At 37.4% G+C, this 17,875-nt stretch overlaps 1 protein-coding gene across 1 annotated transcript in view; it reads left to right on the top strand.

Annotated features, from left to right (window-relative positions):
* Positions 1–17,875, top strand: part of THSD7B (thrombospondin type 1 domain containing 7B) — a gene marked incomplete at both ends in the record, with an annotated part of 783,939 nt that overhangs the window by 391,182 nt on the left and 374,882 nt on the right. Inside the window, 2 exons of the mRNA XM_080689965.1 lie at positions 11,320–11,449; positions 15,545–15,648. Coding sequence (XP_080546091.1) covers positions 11,320–11,449; positions 15,545–15,648 — 234 coding nt within the window. The remainder of the gene's footprint in view (positions 1–11,319; positions 11,450–15,544; positions 15,649–17,875) is intronic.

The following is a 17,875-nucleotide window of genomic DNA, read 5'->3' as shown; positions in this document are numbered from 1 at the left end:
TGTGTCCTCTTCTGTAACACAGAAGCTTCACCGGGAAGTCATCCTGTCCTCCAGCCATAGTGCAGCATTAGGGGTGAACAGCATCATTTGATAACCTTGGGGACAGAAAGCATTAATAAGGTAGGACAACATGGACTATTTTAAGGGTCTTTGAAACACATGGTTCAGTACCCATGCTAATAATGACAGCACCTTGAGCTCCTATCTCAAATGACATTTGTTCCCCTCGAATCCCTTCTGTATACAGTGCAGTATGGTGATTCAGTGTATTTTAGTCTTAATGCCAATGGAGCATAAGCCATTAGAAATCCCTGTAACAGGCAGCCACCGAACACTTCATTCACTAAAACAGAAAGGGGTCAGTATGGGGGGAAAATAAATCCCTGTCATGTCAGCACACATTGGCAAGAAGACAAGGGCAACTCATCATCACAAATGGTACTGTTAACCCTCCCCGTTTCTAGTACACATTTCCAATTATACCCATTATGGCGTCTTTAGCTGGAGGGCAGGTTGTGTTTTTTTAAGTGTGGAGAGCATTAATGGCTCAGCTCGTGCTCATTTGTTTTCTCTGGCTCAGTTAGGCACATTGCATGGTCCTTCTCCTATTTTACATTTCAGGTGACTAAGAGACTCGACTTTAATTATGCTAAATCAGTGCATCCCTTGCCCTGAGGATTTTTTTTTAATGTACCAATGTTTGTGCCATATGCACCAAAGACTCTGATTTAATTGGCCTGAGTGGAGGAGGGGCATCAGGAGTTTGTAAAAGTGTCCCTTGTTATTCTGCTACATTGCCAAGACTGAGCACCACCAGCATGAGAGACAGTGTGATTAAGGGGCGGGGTCACTTCAGTGGTGATATGGAGAATGGAAAGAAGAACAGACTCAAAGAAGGGTCACTATTGGGTGTGATGAGCTCTCTGAATTGCATGTGATTTAAAGTCAGCAGAGTTGAAGATAGGCATTAGAGAAAATTAGAAAGAAACCCTGAAAATTTAGAATGATTGCAATAAGTTTTTATAAATATTGATGGTTACTACAGCAAGGAAATACGAATTTGTCTCAACTTGTATTCTGGATGGTATATGCAGACATAAACATGGGTTTCTCTTTCCAAAATTTGTGGTTAAGGGCTTGCAAATAAGGAATTTTAAATTCCACTGCTTGATTTTTTTTATACTTACAAGATGCTTTAAATCCCACTTAATTAGGCATTCTTAACAGCTGTCCTGTGAATTGGCTAGGCAGTATTACCCACATAGGACAAGTAAGAAAATTGAAGTTCTGAAAGGTCAAGTGTGTTGCCCAAGGTCATATAGCAATTCGGTAATGAGCTGCGATTAGAAACCAGAGCCCGGGAGGTCTTGTCTGTTGCCAATTCCATTGAATTTGGCTTCTGTTGCAAAATGAGTGATGATTATGACAATTTAAGAATATAAAATGCATTTTGCCAGGCAGAATTTCAAAATGAAAGAAGTGCACAGATATCCTGGAGCCTATTCTCAACACTCCTGGAAAGTTTAGCAGAAAAGCTTTGCAATTGTGTTTAATTTCATCTATGGTTCCTTAGCTTGGTGTTCATTTTGAAGTGTTTGAAGGTTTCAGAAGGAAGGGCACTCTAGAGGAGGAGGTTGCTGTTAATGTATTTGCCCTGTGTATGGAACACCAAGATGAATAGGAAGTATATAAAAACTTTCTCAGTTCTTCTAGTGAATTGCATTTATTTATTTATTTATTTATTTTTACCATTTAAGCCTCCATTTCCCCTTGAACAAAAAGAGAGAATACTGAATTGATGGACTCTTGATAATATTTATATTATCATTTCTGAACCCTTATACAGCTCTGGAAAGTTTTGCATTATTACCCATCTATGAAGTTTCAGTTCTGCCACACTGGGGAGATTTAATAATGCATGTATGTACATTTCAGCCTCACACACAGCACCTAGGCGAATTGCTTGCATATAGCAGACACCTGATAAATATTTATCAATGATGACAGCACTGTATATGATAAACACTGCCCTCCCTCGTAGAGCTCAGAGTCACACTATCTATTCCTCCAAGTTTAAGTAGAATGGCAGTAAACCCCTGGTTTTGTTCTTTTTTTTCTAAAAAAGAAATCAATTCTGTTAGACTCTCAGTAATGGTTGTGAAGAAACTAAAAGGAGTGTTCTTTTACACATAATTAGTAGAGAGAATGTACTTTCTGGGGAATTTATGTGGAAGAAATTTGGGCTGCCTAACACTGCCTAACTGCCATTTTTGTCTGTCTGTAGCCTTGACTTGGAAACACGCGTCTTTACAAGCCAAGTGCAAAATCTTCTTCCATCTGATCAATGTTTCACTTTGACTAAATACCATTTATCTTTATTTATATAGTATCTGTTTGTGATGTTTATATCACAGTAAGACATATGAAGTCACTACAGCTAATTATAGTGTGGTAAGCCCTATTCCTTTCCCTCTAATTTTTTATTTAATAATTCATGAACAGTAGTTCTTGGAACAGAAAACAGTCTTCTCCAGACGCATGGCTTGCTTTCTCGTACAGAAACCTCTGTTAAGACACTGTTCAGACTGAGTAATGGAACCCAGGGATGTTCTACCTCTGAGCTGTGCCCCTAGCCTCTTTTTATTTTAACATTGTTATTAGTGCATTGTAATTGTACTGGGGGTGGAACCCAGGGGCTTTCTACCTCCAGGCTATACTCCCAGACCTATTTTTATACTTTATTTGGAAACAGGGTCTCACTAAGATGCCGAGAGCCTCCCTAAGTAGCTGAGGCTGGCTTCGAACCCGTGCGATCCTCCTGTCTCAGCCTCCCCAGAGCTGGGATTACAAGCGTGCGCCACCATGCGCAGCCACAGTGAAGTTTAAAGTGACGCAAACACACGTGCACTCAGCACTTGGTGCGTTTCTCTCCAGGTTGCACATCACTCCTCGTTCATTTTAGTGAGATTGGTAGTGGAATCTGAGTATATGACATAACATTATTTGAACTGTGTCCTTCATTAGTTCTCCTTTTTCTCCTCCTGTCTGTCACCCCGTATCCCTTTTCAATGTTCTATTGGTCTGTTTCTTCATTTATCTAAAATCCTTTGTTTCCTATTTTATCTCTAGTTTCTGTATATGAAAACCTATAACCCTATAACTTCCTGAGACTGGCTTATCTCTTCTAGTATAATATTCTCTAGTTCTATCCATTTTCTTTCAAATAACATAATACGGGTCTTCTTTATGGCTGAATAAAATCCCATTGTGTGTATGTACCACATTTTCATTCTCTATTCATCTGTTCATAAGCACTTAACGTTGCTTTCATAATTTGGCTATTATGAATTGTGCTGCTATAAACATGTAAATACATATAGTACTATAGTATTCTGACTTTAATTCAGTTTGGAAAGATACCAAGGAAGGTCAGATGATGGGTCATATGGTGGTTTCATTCCTAAGTCTCATTTCTCAGTTTCATTCCTAAGTCATATGCCTGGGTCATTTAGTGGTTTCATTCCTAAGTCTTTAAGAAACCTCACTATTGATCTCTTTAGTGGTTTTATTGATTTTTAATTCCACCAATAGTGTATAAGAGTTCGTATTTCCCCACATCTATACCAGCATATATTACTTTTTATATTCTTGATTGCCATTCTCACCAAAATTAGATCTAATCTAAGCATACATAGAGCACTCGGTAATGTGGCGCATGCGTACAATCACAGTATTTGGGAGGCTGAGACAGGAGTATCGCAGATTCAAAGGCCAGCTTCAGCAACTTAGTGAGAACCTGTTTCAATTTTTTGAATGTTTAAGGGTCAGAGGTAGACTGCTGCTAAATTCATCCTCAGTGCAAAAATAAAGGAATAAAATATAAGTGATATAAATTAACTATGAAATAAATCATCATTTAGGTATAGAAAGTTATTTATAGGTTATATAATGATATCAAATTCTTTATAAGTCAAGGCAAATGTAAGGCATTACTATAAAAATGCATAAGGGAATAAATAATATAAGTAGAAAATATATCATTGGTGTATCTTTGCTTCAAGATCAATCGGAGAGGAGTTATCTGAATTTGACTTGCTTTTGTTGAATGGTGAACTGGATGTATAAGTGGAGAAGAGGAAAGAGAACATCGGGCTCTAAACTGAAAATTACAAGTTGATAAACTGGAGGAATATCGCTGTCACAAAGTATAATAGATCCCTGAGGGCTATGGGTGGTGGGGATATTTTTATTGTTTTTTTTTGTTTTGTTTTGTTTTGTTTGTAGTACTGAGGATGGAACCCAGGGGCATTCTACCTCCAAGCTACACTTCCAGACCTATTTTTTTTTTATTCTTTATTTTGAAATAGGGTCTCACTGAGTTGCAAATGGCCTCACTAAATAATAGCTGAGGCTGTCTGTGAACTGAGATCCTCCTGACTCAGTCTCCCAAATGCAGGGATTACAAGATTGCACCACTGTGCCCAGTTGGTGATTGGGATATTTGAGAAAAAAGGGCAAGCCCAGAAATCTAGTAGTCAGAATTGTGACAGCTGGCATTCATTGATGATATATACGCATTCTGTATCTGCTTTGCACATCTGCTTGCCTCTGGGAGCCCCCGCAATTAATCTCCAACTCGGTCTCTCCTGTCACCAGTGCCTATATTTACTACACTATACCATATACTTTCTTTTTCCTATGCCAAATGTTCAACCTGTTATAAACTTAGAGGTTTCCAATTCTTTATTCCATTGCCTTGACTGAAAAACTCTTTATCAAGGTTCAATATTTGAATTCACTGTAATATGCAGTCTAGTTTTGTAGCTGCTAATCACTCAAGGGTACTCTTTTTTTTTTTTTTTTTTTTTGGTGGTACTGGGGTTCCTGGAAGCCCGTCTACCTCCAGGCTACACTCCCAGAACTATTTTACTATTTTATAGCTTTTATTTGGAAACAGGGTCTCTTAAGCCAGCACGGCTGGCTTCGAACCTGCTCAATCCTCCTGTCCCTGCCTCCCAAGTGCGGGGATTACAGGCGTGTGCCACCATGCCCGGCTTAAGGGTACTCTTGACATGCACCTTTGCTGCCATTTTCCTAGGAAAAACTGGTGTAGACTTTCACAAAGAATCAGTAAATGTCTCTTAATGTTTGTATCCCACTCGTGAAAACCATATTATGGTTCTTAATCTTGAAATTGCCATCTTTCCTAAATGTTACTTCTTTTTGAGTATAATTAATAACTTAAGTTTAATTATACCTTATGACTTAGTGGTGATAAACTACGCATAAATCAAAGCTGAATTTAAATGAGTTGTTTTATTAGTCATAATCATTCCTGAGCAATTGTTTATGTTCACAAATGAGCACTTTAATTCATTGTTATTTTTCATAGATCTAATGAGGTGGGAAGCATTACTCACAAAAACCTACAAATACTCTGTTTTTATTGACATTTAAGCCTCCTGCAAACAGGGTGCTATTGGAGAATTGCTTAGAAAGGAAGCAGTGTCTCTGTGGAATATCAGATGATGTGTGAGGAAAACTCTTCACCCTGGAATTTTTCCCCTCTCTCTTTACCTTACTATGACGTCTCTTTTAGTGGAAAAAGTATGGGTTTTGATGCCAGTCTGGTGTACATTAATGCTAGCAAGGTGATGGTCATGCTTAGCATTCTCACTTTTATGACTCAACAAGCCTGACCACACACAACTCAAGGGAAGGAGTATTTATTGGCTCACAGTTTTTAGAAATTTCAGAGGACCTGTCCATCTCAGGCTTGGTTTATGGAGCTCAGGGTATTGTGGTGGAAAGCAGAGAAAAGGAGAGAGAGCACGATTCTGTTTTTATATCCTGGAAGCTAAAAGAAAGAAAGACAGCAGGAAAAGGAGAGACAGTATTATAGTCCCCAAGGCCCCACCTCTGGATACCCTTTCTCAGCAACCAATCCTTGCTGCCAACATGGCTGCCTGCTCTCTGTGAGATTTCAGGGGACATTATAAATCTAAACCATTACAGTGATTTGGGGCAATATTTTACCTCTCCCACTGTCCATTTCCTTATCTGTAAAATGGGAATCATCATTATAATCATCATAAAAATATCACAAGGCATTGTGATAATCAAATGGAGAGCATATGCAAAATACCCAGAAATGATTCTAACACGGAAAGTGAAACTTCCTAGAAACTTTTTGTTTTACACATATACATAATTGAGATATCTTCTTCCAGCAATGCCACTATCCTCTGTATCTGCATCCTATGAATAACTTTTCTTATGCAGTTGATGGAAAAGTAAGGCATTGGCTGACATCATATCTAGATAATTTTCTTTTGTTCATCCCATCTTGTCTGGCTTCAAACCATGATAACAGGGCTGCCTTGGGTATCTACTTCTTTTGTTGCTACTTACCTTCTAGATTTCTAGAGTTATTGTTCTCCCTGAACACAAAGTTGCTACTCTCTGGCTGGATTCAAATTAGAGGTGAATTGAGAAGACCACTGACGACTCCATTTCAAGAATACACATTGCCTAAACTTGAATTTGCCACAACTTCACTGAATCAAATCTGTTGTGGATAGTAGATTCTGCAGTAGAAACTAACAGAATTGACAGTGTAAGTAGAAGGAAAGTACTTTAAAATTGAATATGAATATCCCAGAGTTCAATGATAAAGAAACACAAAGACAATTCTTAACAGGGATCTCACCTAGTTAATTAGTTTATCCTGGTGATTTTCTGTCTCAAGATTCTACCTTAGCGCTATCTTTCTCTTCAGAAATATGTATATTTTTTCATTATCTTTTTTGTGGTAGTGGGGGTGGAACCCAGAGGATTTATACCTCCAGGCTATAATCCCAGACCTATTTTCTATTTAATTTGGAAACAGGGTCTCACTAAGTTGCTAAGAGCCTCACTAAGTAGCTGAGGCTGGCCTTGAACCTGCACGATCCTCCTGTCTCCGCCTCCCAAGAGTGGGGATTACAAGTGTGTGCCACCACGCCTGGCTATATTTTTCTCATTTCTATACTGTGATGGTCTTTCCCCATCTCTAGAAAATCTTGCTATGCTAAATATTTTTGTTTCACAATAGAATCCATCCTTTTTAATCTTGAGTGAAACAACTGTTGGGCATGAAAATCAGTGCGACTCTTTTGCTCAAACTTTGAATTGTTTGAGCTGGAGTCATACTGTAAGGGCCCAAAATATCTGTGTGTGAGTGTGGATTATGAATACATGATGTGTGTGTGTGTGTGTGTGTGTGTGTGTGTGTGTGTGTGTGTGTGAGTGAAAGGGAAAGCACCGATGCCTGCTATAGATCCAGTCCCCCTTAGGGTTCTCTCTCAGTGGGGAGAAGGCATACCTTTCATTTGTATATTTTCTTAAGTCTATTTATTTCTAGTCTTCTAACATAATATTTGGACAAACACACACACACACACACACACACACACACACACACACACTTCTATATATACATATATACAAAGTAAGTTTTCATAGTAAGAGCAGTAGGATTGGAATTAATTGAAGTAGAGAAAGAGACTTTTTCCTGAAGGCCTAACTACAGAGATTGCCCCCACCCAATGAAAATAGCTGTTTTTTTTTTTTTTTTTCTGGTGGTACTGGGGTTCCTGGAAACCCTTCTACCTTTGGGCTACACTCCCCGACCTAATATATATATATATATATATATATATATATATATATATATATATATATATACACACACACACACACACATATATATATATTATATATTATAAATTATATATATATATATGTATATATATATATATATATGTATATATATATATATATGTATATATAATTTAAATTGGGGAACAGGGTCTCTTAAGCCAGCGAGGCTGGTTTTGAAACTACGTGATCCTCCTGTCTCAGCCTCCCAAGCACTGGGATTACAAGCGTGTGCCACCACGCCTGGTTGAAAATAGCTTTTTAATGTATGACTACACTGTGCCAATAAAAGATTTAAAAATTAACTTTTTATATTTTTACACAAAACTTTTTAGTTAATTTGTGTACTTCTGCTTCTCTACTCCTCACATGTGCCTCACTGGTCCCAGAAAAGGAAGATTATAGCATGTACTAGTCCATAGGAAATAAGGCTTTTGATAAAGGCAAGGATCACCCTTTTTGCCGTCCATTGTGTGCTCCGTTCTCTGAGCAACTAAACCCCATGGAAGAACGCCGAGCACGGTGGCGCGCACTTGTAATCCCCGCGCTTGGGAGGCGGAGACAGGAGGATCACGTGGGCTCGAAGCCAGCCGCCGCGCTGGCTTAAGAGACCCTGTTTCCAAATACAAAAGTATAAAAATTGGTCTGCGAGTGTAGCCTGGAGGTAGAAGTGTTTCCAGGAACCCCAGTACCACCCAAAAAATAAATAAATAAAAAATAAATAAACCCCATGGAAGTCTTTGTCCAAAGAGGTCAGCAATGCAATTTTTATGTGGTTAATTCCCTAGATTGATAGCAGGTGAAAGATGGACAAAAAGGGAATATGGGAAGCAAAGGGAAAAGACCCTGTACATCTCCTTTGGTTCAAGGTCATGAAATAGGTCAAGATCTCATGAAAAATGGTTTTGAGAAAACAATTTTAAAAAGCCCTAACTCTCTATTAAGATAAGTTAAATTACTCAGTCTCAGAAAATCAAGGTTGGTATAATATCTCTCATTTGTATAAGCTAGAAAGAAAATAGAAAACATAGAGGACTTTAATGCAGAGATAGATCAGTAGAGTAGAAATGAAAGTAGGTGAAAATGTTAGGGAAGGAGGACTGGGAAGGAAACAGTCCAAATAATACTGTGGCTACTGTGTAAAGGAGGGAAATGAGCAAAGAGCTGTGTGCATGAATCGTTACCACATCAAACCTAATGATGATGTATACTTACAATGCACCAATAAATTATAACAAAGGAAAAACAGAACATTAATTCTAAACTGGGCATGGTGGTGTGCCTCATAATCCCAAACATGGGAGGGTGAGCTAGGAGGGTCACAGGTTCAAGGCCAGCCTGGGCAACTTAGTGAGACTCTGTCTCACAATAAAAACTAAAGAAAGCTCAGTGTAGCTCACTGATAGAAGTATGTAGCTCAGTGACAGAGCACTTCCCTAGCCTGTGTGAGGCCCTGGGTTTAATCCCCAGTACCATGTACACACATACACAATACACACACAGCTCTAATTCTTTCTCAAAATCAAAAGGAGAAGGCCACCAGTAGATGTATATCTAAACTCTATTAGGGAAAACCACATTGATGGATAAAGACTGGGAAATAGAGTAACTGATGACACGGCACATGGGCCATGACTTAACCTTGCAGGAGGCGTCAGCAGTAGAAGAGAAAGCCTGTCTTCCTAGGAACACTGCAGAACCACGGCGGCTGGTCTGATGGGGAATGAACAAGAACGTGGCACAGGGCTGGAAAAGTATATGGGTTATTTAAAGACTTACATAACCAGTAGAGGCATAAAAATAGCTGCTAGGCAATTATAAGACATTGAAAGGCGGTGCAAAGTAAATTTTCATCAATTATAGCAGAAAGTCAAGAGGCCGTGTCTAAAGTTCATGAAACAAGAAGTCATGCCATAGGGATATTATTTATAGATTTGGAGGTAACCACAGAAGAACTAAATATGGAAACAGAAGAGTTAAAAGTGTTCTCTCAGAAAAAGAAGACAGAGTTTGGGAGTTTGGGTTGTGGGTCAGTTGTATTTCAATGTAAATCTTCTTATGTTAATGATTTTTAAAAACTGTGTGCATATGTAATTTTAATGAATACTCCTTTGTTTTGCTCCATTTAGTTTAGTAGCTTTCTAGAAATTAACTCCTGAACATGGTTAGGTCTATTACCTGTCCCAAACCTACCAATTAATTCCATTTTCTCCTACACTTCACTTTTCTCCATCCTTTATAACTCTCATTATGCTTTCTTCCTCTCTCTGCCCCTGATAGGCACACACACACAGGCCACACACGCATACCTTCTCTCTGTACTTATGTGTCTTTCTCTGTAAATTCTCTGCACACCTCTGTCTCAGTGCCTTTTCAAACTGTTTCCATAGCCTAAAATTGCTTTATCCTACACATATTTTTTTTTCTAGCTAGTATTTGAGGCTCACAATAAAGTTGATCTTCTCAATGAGCTACCTTTGGTTTCCAGAATCAAAAATGGTGCCTCTTTCTTCCACACCCACTGAACACCACACCAGCCTGTGATGCTGCTCACCTGCCTCACTGTTTTATAACAATTTGGTTGTACATTCCCTTTTCTTCCTTTCTTATAGTAAATTCTCTAGATCAAAGATTCAAGCCGTACAACTAGTGCTGTTAGCACTCTTGCATTTAGTAATTGATATAATTGCTGAACACTGTAACAATAATTGACTTTTTTGTTGATTCTGAAGACATCTGAAGATTGTAAAACGAATGCCTTAACACATTAAATTGAACACCAGTTATTGGTTTATTAAAATGCCTATTAGTGCTTTGACTTCTCAGCAAAACCTTGAAGTAAACAATAGTTTGTTCTTTCCCAAATGCAATGCCTCTTTCTTAAATTCCAGTTACATATACAATGGTTATAAGGAAGAAGATACCTAGTAAACTAATGTCTACTAAATAAGTAGGCTACTAACTGTTAATGTGATAGGAAAATTTTGGATATATAAAGTAGCGTAGAGAAGGAAACCCTTTACTCAAGGGAGTGAATTGATAAAACTCCAATGCCCTTAACTATTTTTTGAGATGAAGAAGAGTTTCTTATGCACCTCAGATCATGATTATGTCATTGGTATCATAGACTCTAATTAATTTAAAATACATGAAGAAGTGGGAAGCAACCTTTGCATATTTTAACACATATATTTATATTTATAATTACTATTGTAGTGTGTCTATATCACAGAAGTAATATTGATTATTAACTCCTAATATTTGATTTCTTTTTTGTGTGTGGTACTGGGGATGGAAACCCAGGGTATTCTACCTCTGGGCTACACTCCCAGATCTATTTCATATTTTATTTGGAAACAGGGTCTCACTAAGTTGCTGAGAGCTCACTAAATAGCTGAGGCTGACTTTGAATCTGTGTGATCCTCCTGTCTCAGCCTCCCAAGTGGGAATTACAAGCTTGTGGCACCACACCCAGCTTCTTATATTTGCTTTTTATTCTCTGTTCTTTGGTTGTCTTTCCACATGTGCTTACAGTGCTACTTTTTTGCTCCAAATGCTACCTAAATTTTGATATGCATCAATATAACAAGGCACTATAATTTTGTTTCTCTTTTGCTTCAGGAAATGCAACAATAAAACAGTCTCGATACAGAATTATCATCCAAGAAGCTGCCAATGGAGGCCAAGAGTGCCCAGACACCTTATATGAAGAGAGAGAGTGTGAAAGTGTCTCCTTATGTCCTGTATATCGGTAAATTAGTTATCTTTTCGAGTTATTATTAGACCCATGAATAAGGCATAACCTCTTTACTTTCATGTAATATATATGGTTGCTTGGTAAAAGAAAGAATAAGAAGATGTAATGCTGTATATCTTCAAATATTTTGATGTTTTATCTCTTTCAATTGGAATGTATTGGAAAAGAATAAACAATATGAGTATCTAAGTAACAGGGGGAAAATAGAAACATGCTTGACTATAAGTAAGGTACTAGATTTCTGCCATTTTTTCAAATAATTTTAAGATCATGATCCAAGGATATTCAAGATAAGCTTTTTACCTGGGACACACACACACACACACACACACACACACACACACACACACACTTAAATACACAGAGAAACCAGGCATGGTGGCATACACTTGTAATCCCAATACTTGGGAGGCTGAGACAGGAGGATCACAGGCTCAAGACCAGCCTCAGCAACCTATCAAAATCCTCAGTAACCTAGTAATTCTCTGTTTCAAAACAAAAAAAATTTAAAAAGAGTGGGAACATGGCTTGGCAGTACAATGCCCTGGGTTCAATCCCTAGTATCACAAAAACAAAGAAGGTAACATCTTTATTCTACTGTTCTCATCTCAAAACCTTTACAAAGAATTAAAGATGACCAGGCATGGTGGTGCATGCCTGTAACCCCAGGGAACAGGAGGCTGATCACAAGTTTGAGGCCAGATTTAGAAACTTAGACTTTGTTTCAAAATAAATAATAAATAAGGGCTAGATGTGTAGCTCAGAGATAGAATGCCCCTGGGTTCAATCCCCAGTACCAATAAAAAAATTAAAGAATAACTTGTAGTCCTTTAATAGTTGTTTATTTTCATTATAAATATTTTAGGTTGTCAATTTTCATCATCTAACTTCAGAAAGTACCCGTTAGAAAAAATATTTAACCTATTGATAAGATTTTTTTTTTTTTAATGAGAGAAGCCAGACACGGTGGCACATGCTTTTAATCCCAGCATTTGGGAGGCTGAGATCAAAGAATCGGGGTTTGCAGACAGCCTAAGCTACTTAGTGAGGCCCTCCACAACTTAGAAAGACCCTGTTTCAAAAAATAAAGAATAAAAAATGGGGCTGGTGGTATAACTTGGAGGTAGAATGCCCCTGGGCTCCATCCCCAGTACTGAAAATAAATAAATAAATAAATAAATAAATAAATAAATAAATAAATAAATGAGAGAAAATGAGTAAGTGTATCATGTTCCCTCTGTCTTCCTTCTTGGAAGATTGGTAAGTATTATTTATAAAAATAGTATAAAATTTATTTCTATGTTGTCATAACCATCCATTCTTTAAAATTTTTAAAGTTTTAAATTTAATGAAAATGTGGCTTTAAAACATTTTTAATGAAATTAAACAACTGTTGAATTTTCCTGGTTTTGTGAAAATAGCTTGTGGTCTTAAAAATCATATGTTTTTATCAGCACATTTAAAAATGCCTTCAGCAAGCCTGGCGTGGTGGTACCCACGTGTAATCCCAGCATTCGGGAGGCCCTCCACAACTGTGAGACTCTGTTTTAAAATAAAGAATAAAGAATAGGGCAAGGGCAAGGGGGTATAACTCGGAGGCTGAATGTCCCTGGGTTTCATCCCCAGACCCGAAAAATAAAAAAATGCCTTCAGCGAAAATGCCTAGTTTTTCTCTTAATTTTTTGAGAAACTTTATCTTAAAACTGCAAAATTCACAAGCTATATTATCTAGGGAAATGCCAGTTCTTCACCTTTTCAAAGGAGATTCTTCACTTCAGATAAAGTTCAGAGTATCATTGAAGGCATCCAACTGAATATGAATTTTATAATGCTGTACTCCCATCATTTTTATCTGATGATCAATTCAGGAAGGATATAAAAACTAAACACTGGGATCATGCCCAGACTACCACTTTTCCTTCAGCAACCACAGGACCATTGTGGAAACACTGTCAATATTCATCTTTTTGTGCCATGTATAAATATTGAAACTTCTGAGTCAAGCAAAAGAGCTCTCAAGGAACACAGCCAAGGGGAAAAATTAGCCAAATCAAATGTTATTAGACATTTTCATGAACCGGCGTCTATTGCAATCAGATGTGATTCTAGAGAAGATTGGCAAGCCATTCTATTGTCCGTTCTCTCTACTCTCTGGTTGCATTTCAATTTAACCACTCATGTTTGAACTTGGTTCTGTTACTGACCTCCTGCCAATTTCCCTCGGAATCAGTTCCACCGCGTATGGATGGAATGATTGAAACATGTCTCCTGATATGTAGTTTAGAATGCATACAAGCTAACATAGCTCTCTGCTCCTTAGTAATGCGTCTTTATGTTGGGAAATAAGATCCCACTTTATGTTTTACCTTCCCCCGCTTCTTTCCCCAGGAAGGACATTATCTTAAGGTAAGGTAGATATTTATCATTATTTTCTGATTCCCCTTTTTAACTCTATTGAGGGGACATATTTACATGCCTATTTAATTTGTCCTGTGAATATGAGCATCTTCTAAAACAGTAAATTAGTAAGAAAAGAAGAAAAGAATATGAAAACCTTCATATAAAATTTGCAGTAGGGAAAGTATCCAAAGACTTAGGACTGGAAACTGGCCTTCTGGACTGGGGCAGTCTCAGACTGTCTCTTCACCTTTCTGAATTAAAGTTTATAGTCCCAATCAGAGAATTTACCAAGGGAGTTCTGAAAACCCCTTTCTTCCCTTTAAGGCTCTGCAACCATCTAAACTAGATTGAATGCCTTGCTCTTACATTGGACTAGGAAGCCTATGTGATCTCCACTTAAGCAATCCGATTGAACGGCATATCCTAGTTGAAAAGTTCAACTAAAATGCTATACCATTTTAGTTTCTATATTTTGAAAGTATAGTGAATGTCTCAATGTATAAAGCAAATCTACAGCTATTTAAGGTTGATAGTTTAAACATAATGCTTTCTGCTAAGATGTTACCTGATTTTTTCTCAGCTTTTCAATATTCCTATTCTGGAGGCCACTTCAGTAAGGTCAAAGATGTTTCTACTTTATGTTTCTGCTTCATGTTTTTCAAATATCACTCTTACCCAAGACACTGGCTCATAAAGAACCATAAGAAGCCAGGTGTGGTGGTGCTGCTTGTAATCCCAGGATTGGGGAGGCTGAGACCTGAGGATCATGGTTCGCAGACAGCCTCAGCTACTTAGGGAGGCCCTCGGCAACTTAATGAGACTCTGTTTTAAAATGAAGAATAAAAAATAGGGCAGGTGGTATAGCTCAGAGGTCATAAGTCCCTGGGTTCCATCCCTAGAGATACACACACACACACACACACACACACACACACACACACACACACAAAGAACCATAAAAATACACTAAGAATAGGACAGAATTGTAGGCTAAGAGCAGAGATAGATTTAAGGGTTAAACTAATTAGTCAACTCTTAGTTTACTTTGTCCACCATGAAAGTTGATAGTTTATTAACCTGAGAAAGGAAGAATAGTAGAAAGCCTGATGACTTCCCTAGAGACTGTTTCTCTGAGGAAGAAAAATCTTGACATTTTTTTCAAGGTGTATCCATTCCTCTTCTCTGTGATGAGTTATCAGATAAGATGGGGCCTCCTTTACATTTTACTCTATAGCCAATTGAGATGTTTGAGTTTTTGTCAGTCCTAGGAAGCACCACAGAAACAAAGTGTCAAGCAGAAGATGGGTTGTGAAGGGTTGTACCCCGAGCTTTCAAACGTTTATTCAAACTTTGATTCTCTAATGTTCCAGGACAGAGATTTTTTCTTTTTCTTTAAAACAAAAACAGTTTTAAGTTTATTCAGAGCCAGACTGGTCTATGCTTCAAATGCTTTTTGTTGCTACTGTTCTATATGAACCAAGGTTTGTTTGCAAATTTTTCATGTTCTAAAATGTGCATTTATCCTATTAAGTATGAATCTAGGCCGAGTATTGCCAGCCCTAGTGATCTATTTTATGACATTGGTTTCAAGTCTGTCTTTATGTTTTTAGATATCATATTTATTTATTATGAATGTTTTTAGTATGTTTGTCATGGCAAAATTAAATGTGCCATTGTTTGTAACCACAGGTGGAAACCGCAGAAGTGGAGTCCTTGTTTCCTGGTACCGGAATCCGTCAGGCAGGGAGCAACAGGGTCCAGTGAAGCTTGCGGGAAGGGGCTACAGACCAGAGGTAAAGGGGCATTTAATATACTTTTCCTATTTATGTATAATTTAAACTCATACTACTCCTATAATGTGTTGGTTATTTTATATTTGAGTCAGTTATAAAAAATACTGGATTGGGTTATTTATAATTTGGCAAAGAGTTTACATTTGCCATTAGTTAATATTGATACTTAGAGATCACTTTTAATGCTAACAAGTCAGTGCCCCAGGACTAACACAATGTAAACAACTGCCTATTCTCAGTTGTAGCAGATGCTAATGCTGTTATTCCAAATGCCTGCTGGGCATCAGCCCAGGAATGAAGGATATGTTAAAATTAGACCCCCAAGTATATAAGACACATTTTTTTTCACATTGTACTTTTTAGGTGCTAATTAGATACATGGATGAAAGAATAACTGAATGAATTGACTAATCTTTATGTCACAGCATAAGCATAATTATTACATACATAACAACTATGCATTCCATATGTCATATGTATAGAAAGGAGCTATTAAAACTTCCTGAAAACATTATTAATAGGTGCCTGGATCTAAAGGTGCCTTTTATTATCAATGTCTCAAAAGCATGATAGATCTCTGAAAAACACTCAGTCTCATCAGACTGCTCACTTTTCTGTTTCATTCATAATCCAGGTGCCAATGACATGAGGCTTGATAAGAAGCACTTTATTCTTAAAATCTGACCTCCCTGTGACTCAAGGCGTGTATGTAGCAAAATTATACATTATAATCACATTATGCTGGCTTCGTGAATGGTATTTTTAAATATATAGTAGAATTGAGTTTCCCTACTACACAAGTTATATTTTGAAAATTATGTCCCTGTCAAAACATTTATAGATTCATTTGGTTAGCCATGTAAGACTACCTCAGGATTGTCACGAGGCTCTACAGTGGCTCTGTAAGTTACAAGAAGGGAGAATTACTTCTATAAAATATTTTATATATATATACATATATATATATATATTATCAAAATTGTTTTAGTAATACAATCTTTTATTAACTTTCTTTTGTCTACTCTCTGCTGGAAAATTGTTATAAAAGATCTTAATCAACAATGTGTATTATATTAATGACACCCTTTAAAAATGGCACCTTTGAACAGTGAATGACTTAATCGTAAAAGGGACTGGATTTTGCTTCTCTATTAATACTAGCGTATCCTAACGGTTGGTTTTTCATTACAAAATACTTAGTAAATTTTGCAGAGAGGTTTCTCCTAAATGAAGTAGAATTTTATCACATAAAAAGCAAATTGTTTAATCTGTCCTAGAAAGATTCCATCTTGGATTTCAATTTAAATAGATTTCTAGTTGGATACCTGATAGTCCTTTAGGCTAGGAAAGTAATCTACTTGGGATTTTCCTGTTTTCAGACACTAACATTAAAGAAACCCTGATGGGTAGTTAGTGGGTTATTTGCACTTTTAAAGTAGGACAATAGGTCACTAATTTTAAAAACAATGGAGGAAAGATATTTCTATCCCAGCTTTTCTGTAAAGTTACTTCAAAAGTGCTAAAGAAATTAAGAAATAGTAACACAAAGTCCCAACAATATCCTTTTATGAAGTCACTCCAAAGAACAAAAGTCACAGTAAGTTTAGCCTCATTTCAACGAGGAGCCGTCTGGAACCTCATTCACCATATATGAATGGAGAAAGTGAATGCAAGTTTGGAGAAGTACTTCTCAGAACAGGGTTGCACCTAAATGCTGGCAGGGGTGGAGATATGCAAGAAGAAGAGAAACAGAAGGGTTTGGTCTAGACAATTCCAAAATGGTAACACATTCTACAAAAGAAAGTATACAAGGATGTGTGTGTGTGTGTGTGTGTGTGTGTGTGTGTGTGTGTGTGTGTTGGGGGAGAGGGGTAAAACCAGAAGCTGTTTGTGGAGAACCACAGGGAGGGGATGATGGGAACGGTGGGCTAGACTGTAATCAGGAATATAAAAAAAAAAAGTCTAAATAGGGAATTACAAGACACTCAGTTCCTTCCTTCCACCTACTTCTGCATTCTGGCTGATTAGCTTTAACCTCTACCCCCCAACCCATGCCTACACAAATACTGATACTAAGGGGTGAGCAGTATATAATGTATCTGGGTACTGGATATTTTACAGTGTTGCTCACCAGACAATATGCCCACCATGCATAAAAACACTGCACCATGCACACTTTGTAGTTGCTGGTATTACATATTAGTGATTATTATGGATAACTAGATAT

The sequence above is a fragment of the Muscardinus avellanarius genome (assembly GCF_963383645.1).
Source record: "Muscardinus avellanarius genome assembly, chromosome: 2".
NCBI lineage: Eukaryota > Metazoa > Chordata > Mammalia > Rodentia > Gliridae > Muscardinus > Muscardinus avellanarius.
Note: the sequence above shows the minus strand (reverse complement) of the source record. Positions and strands in the feature narration are given on the sequence as shown.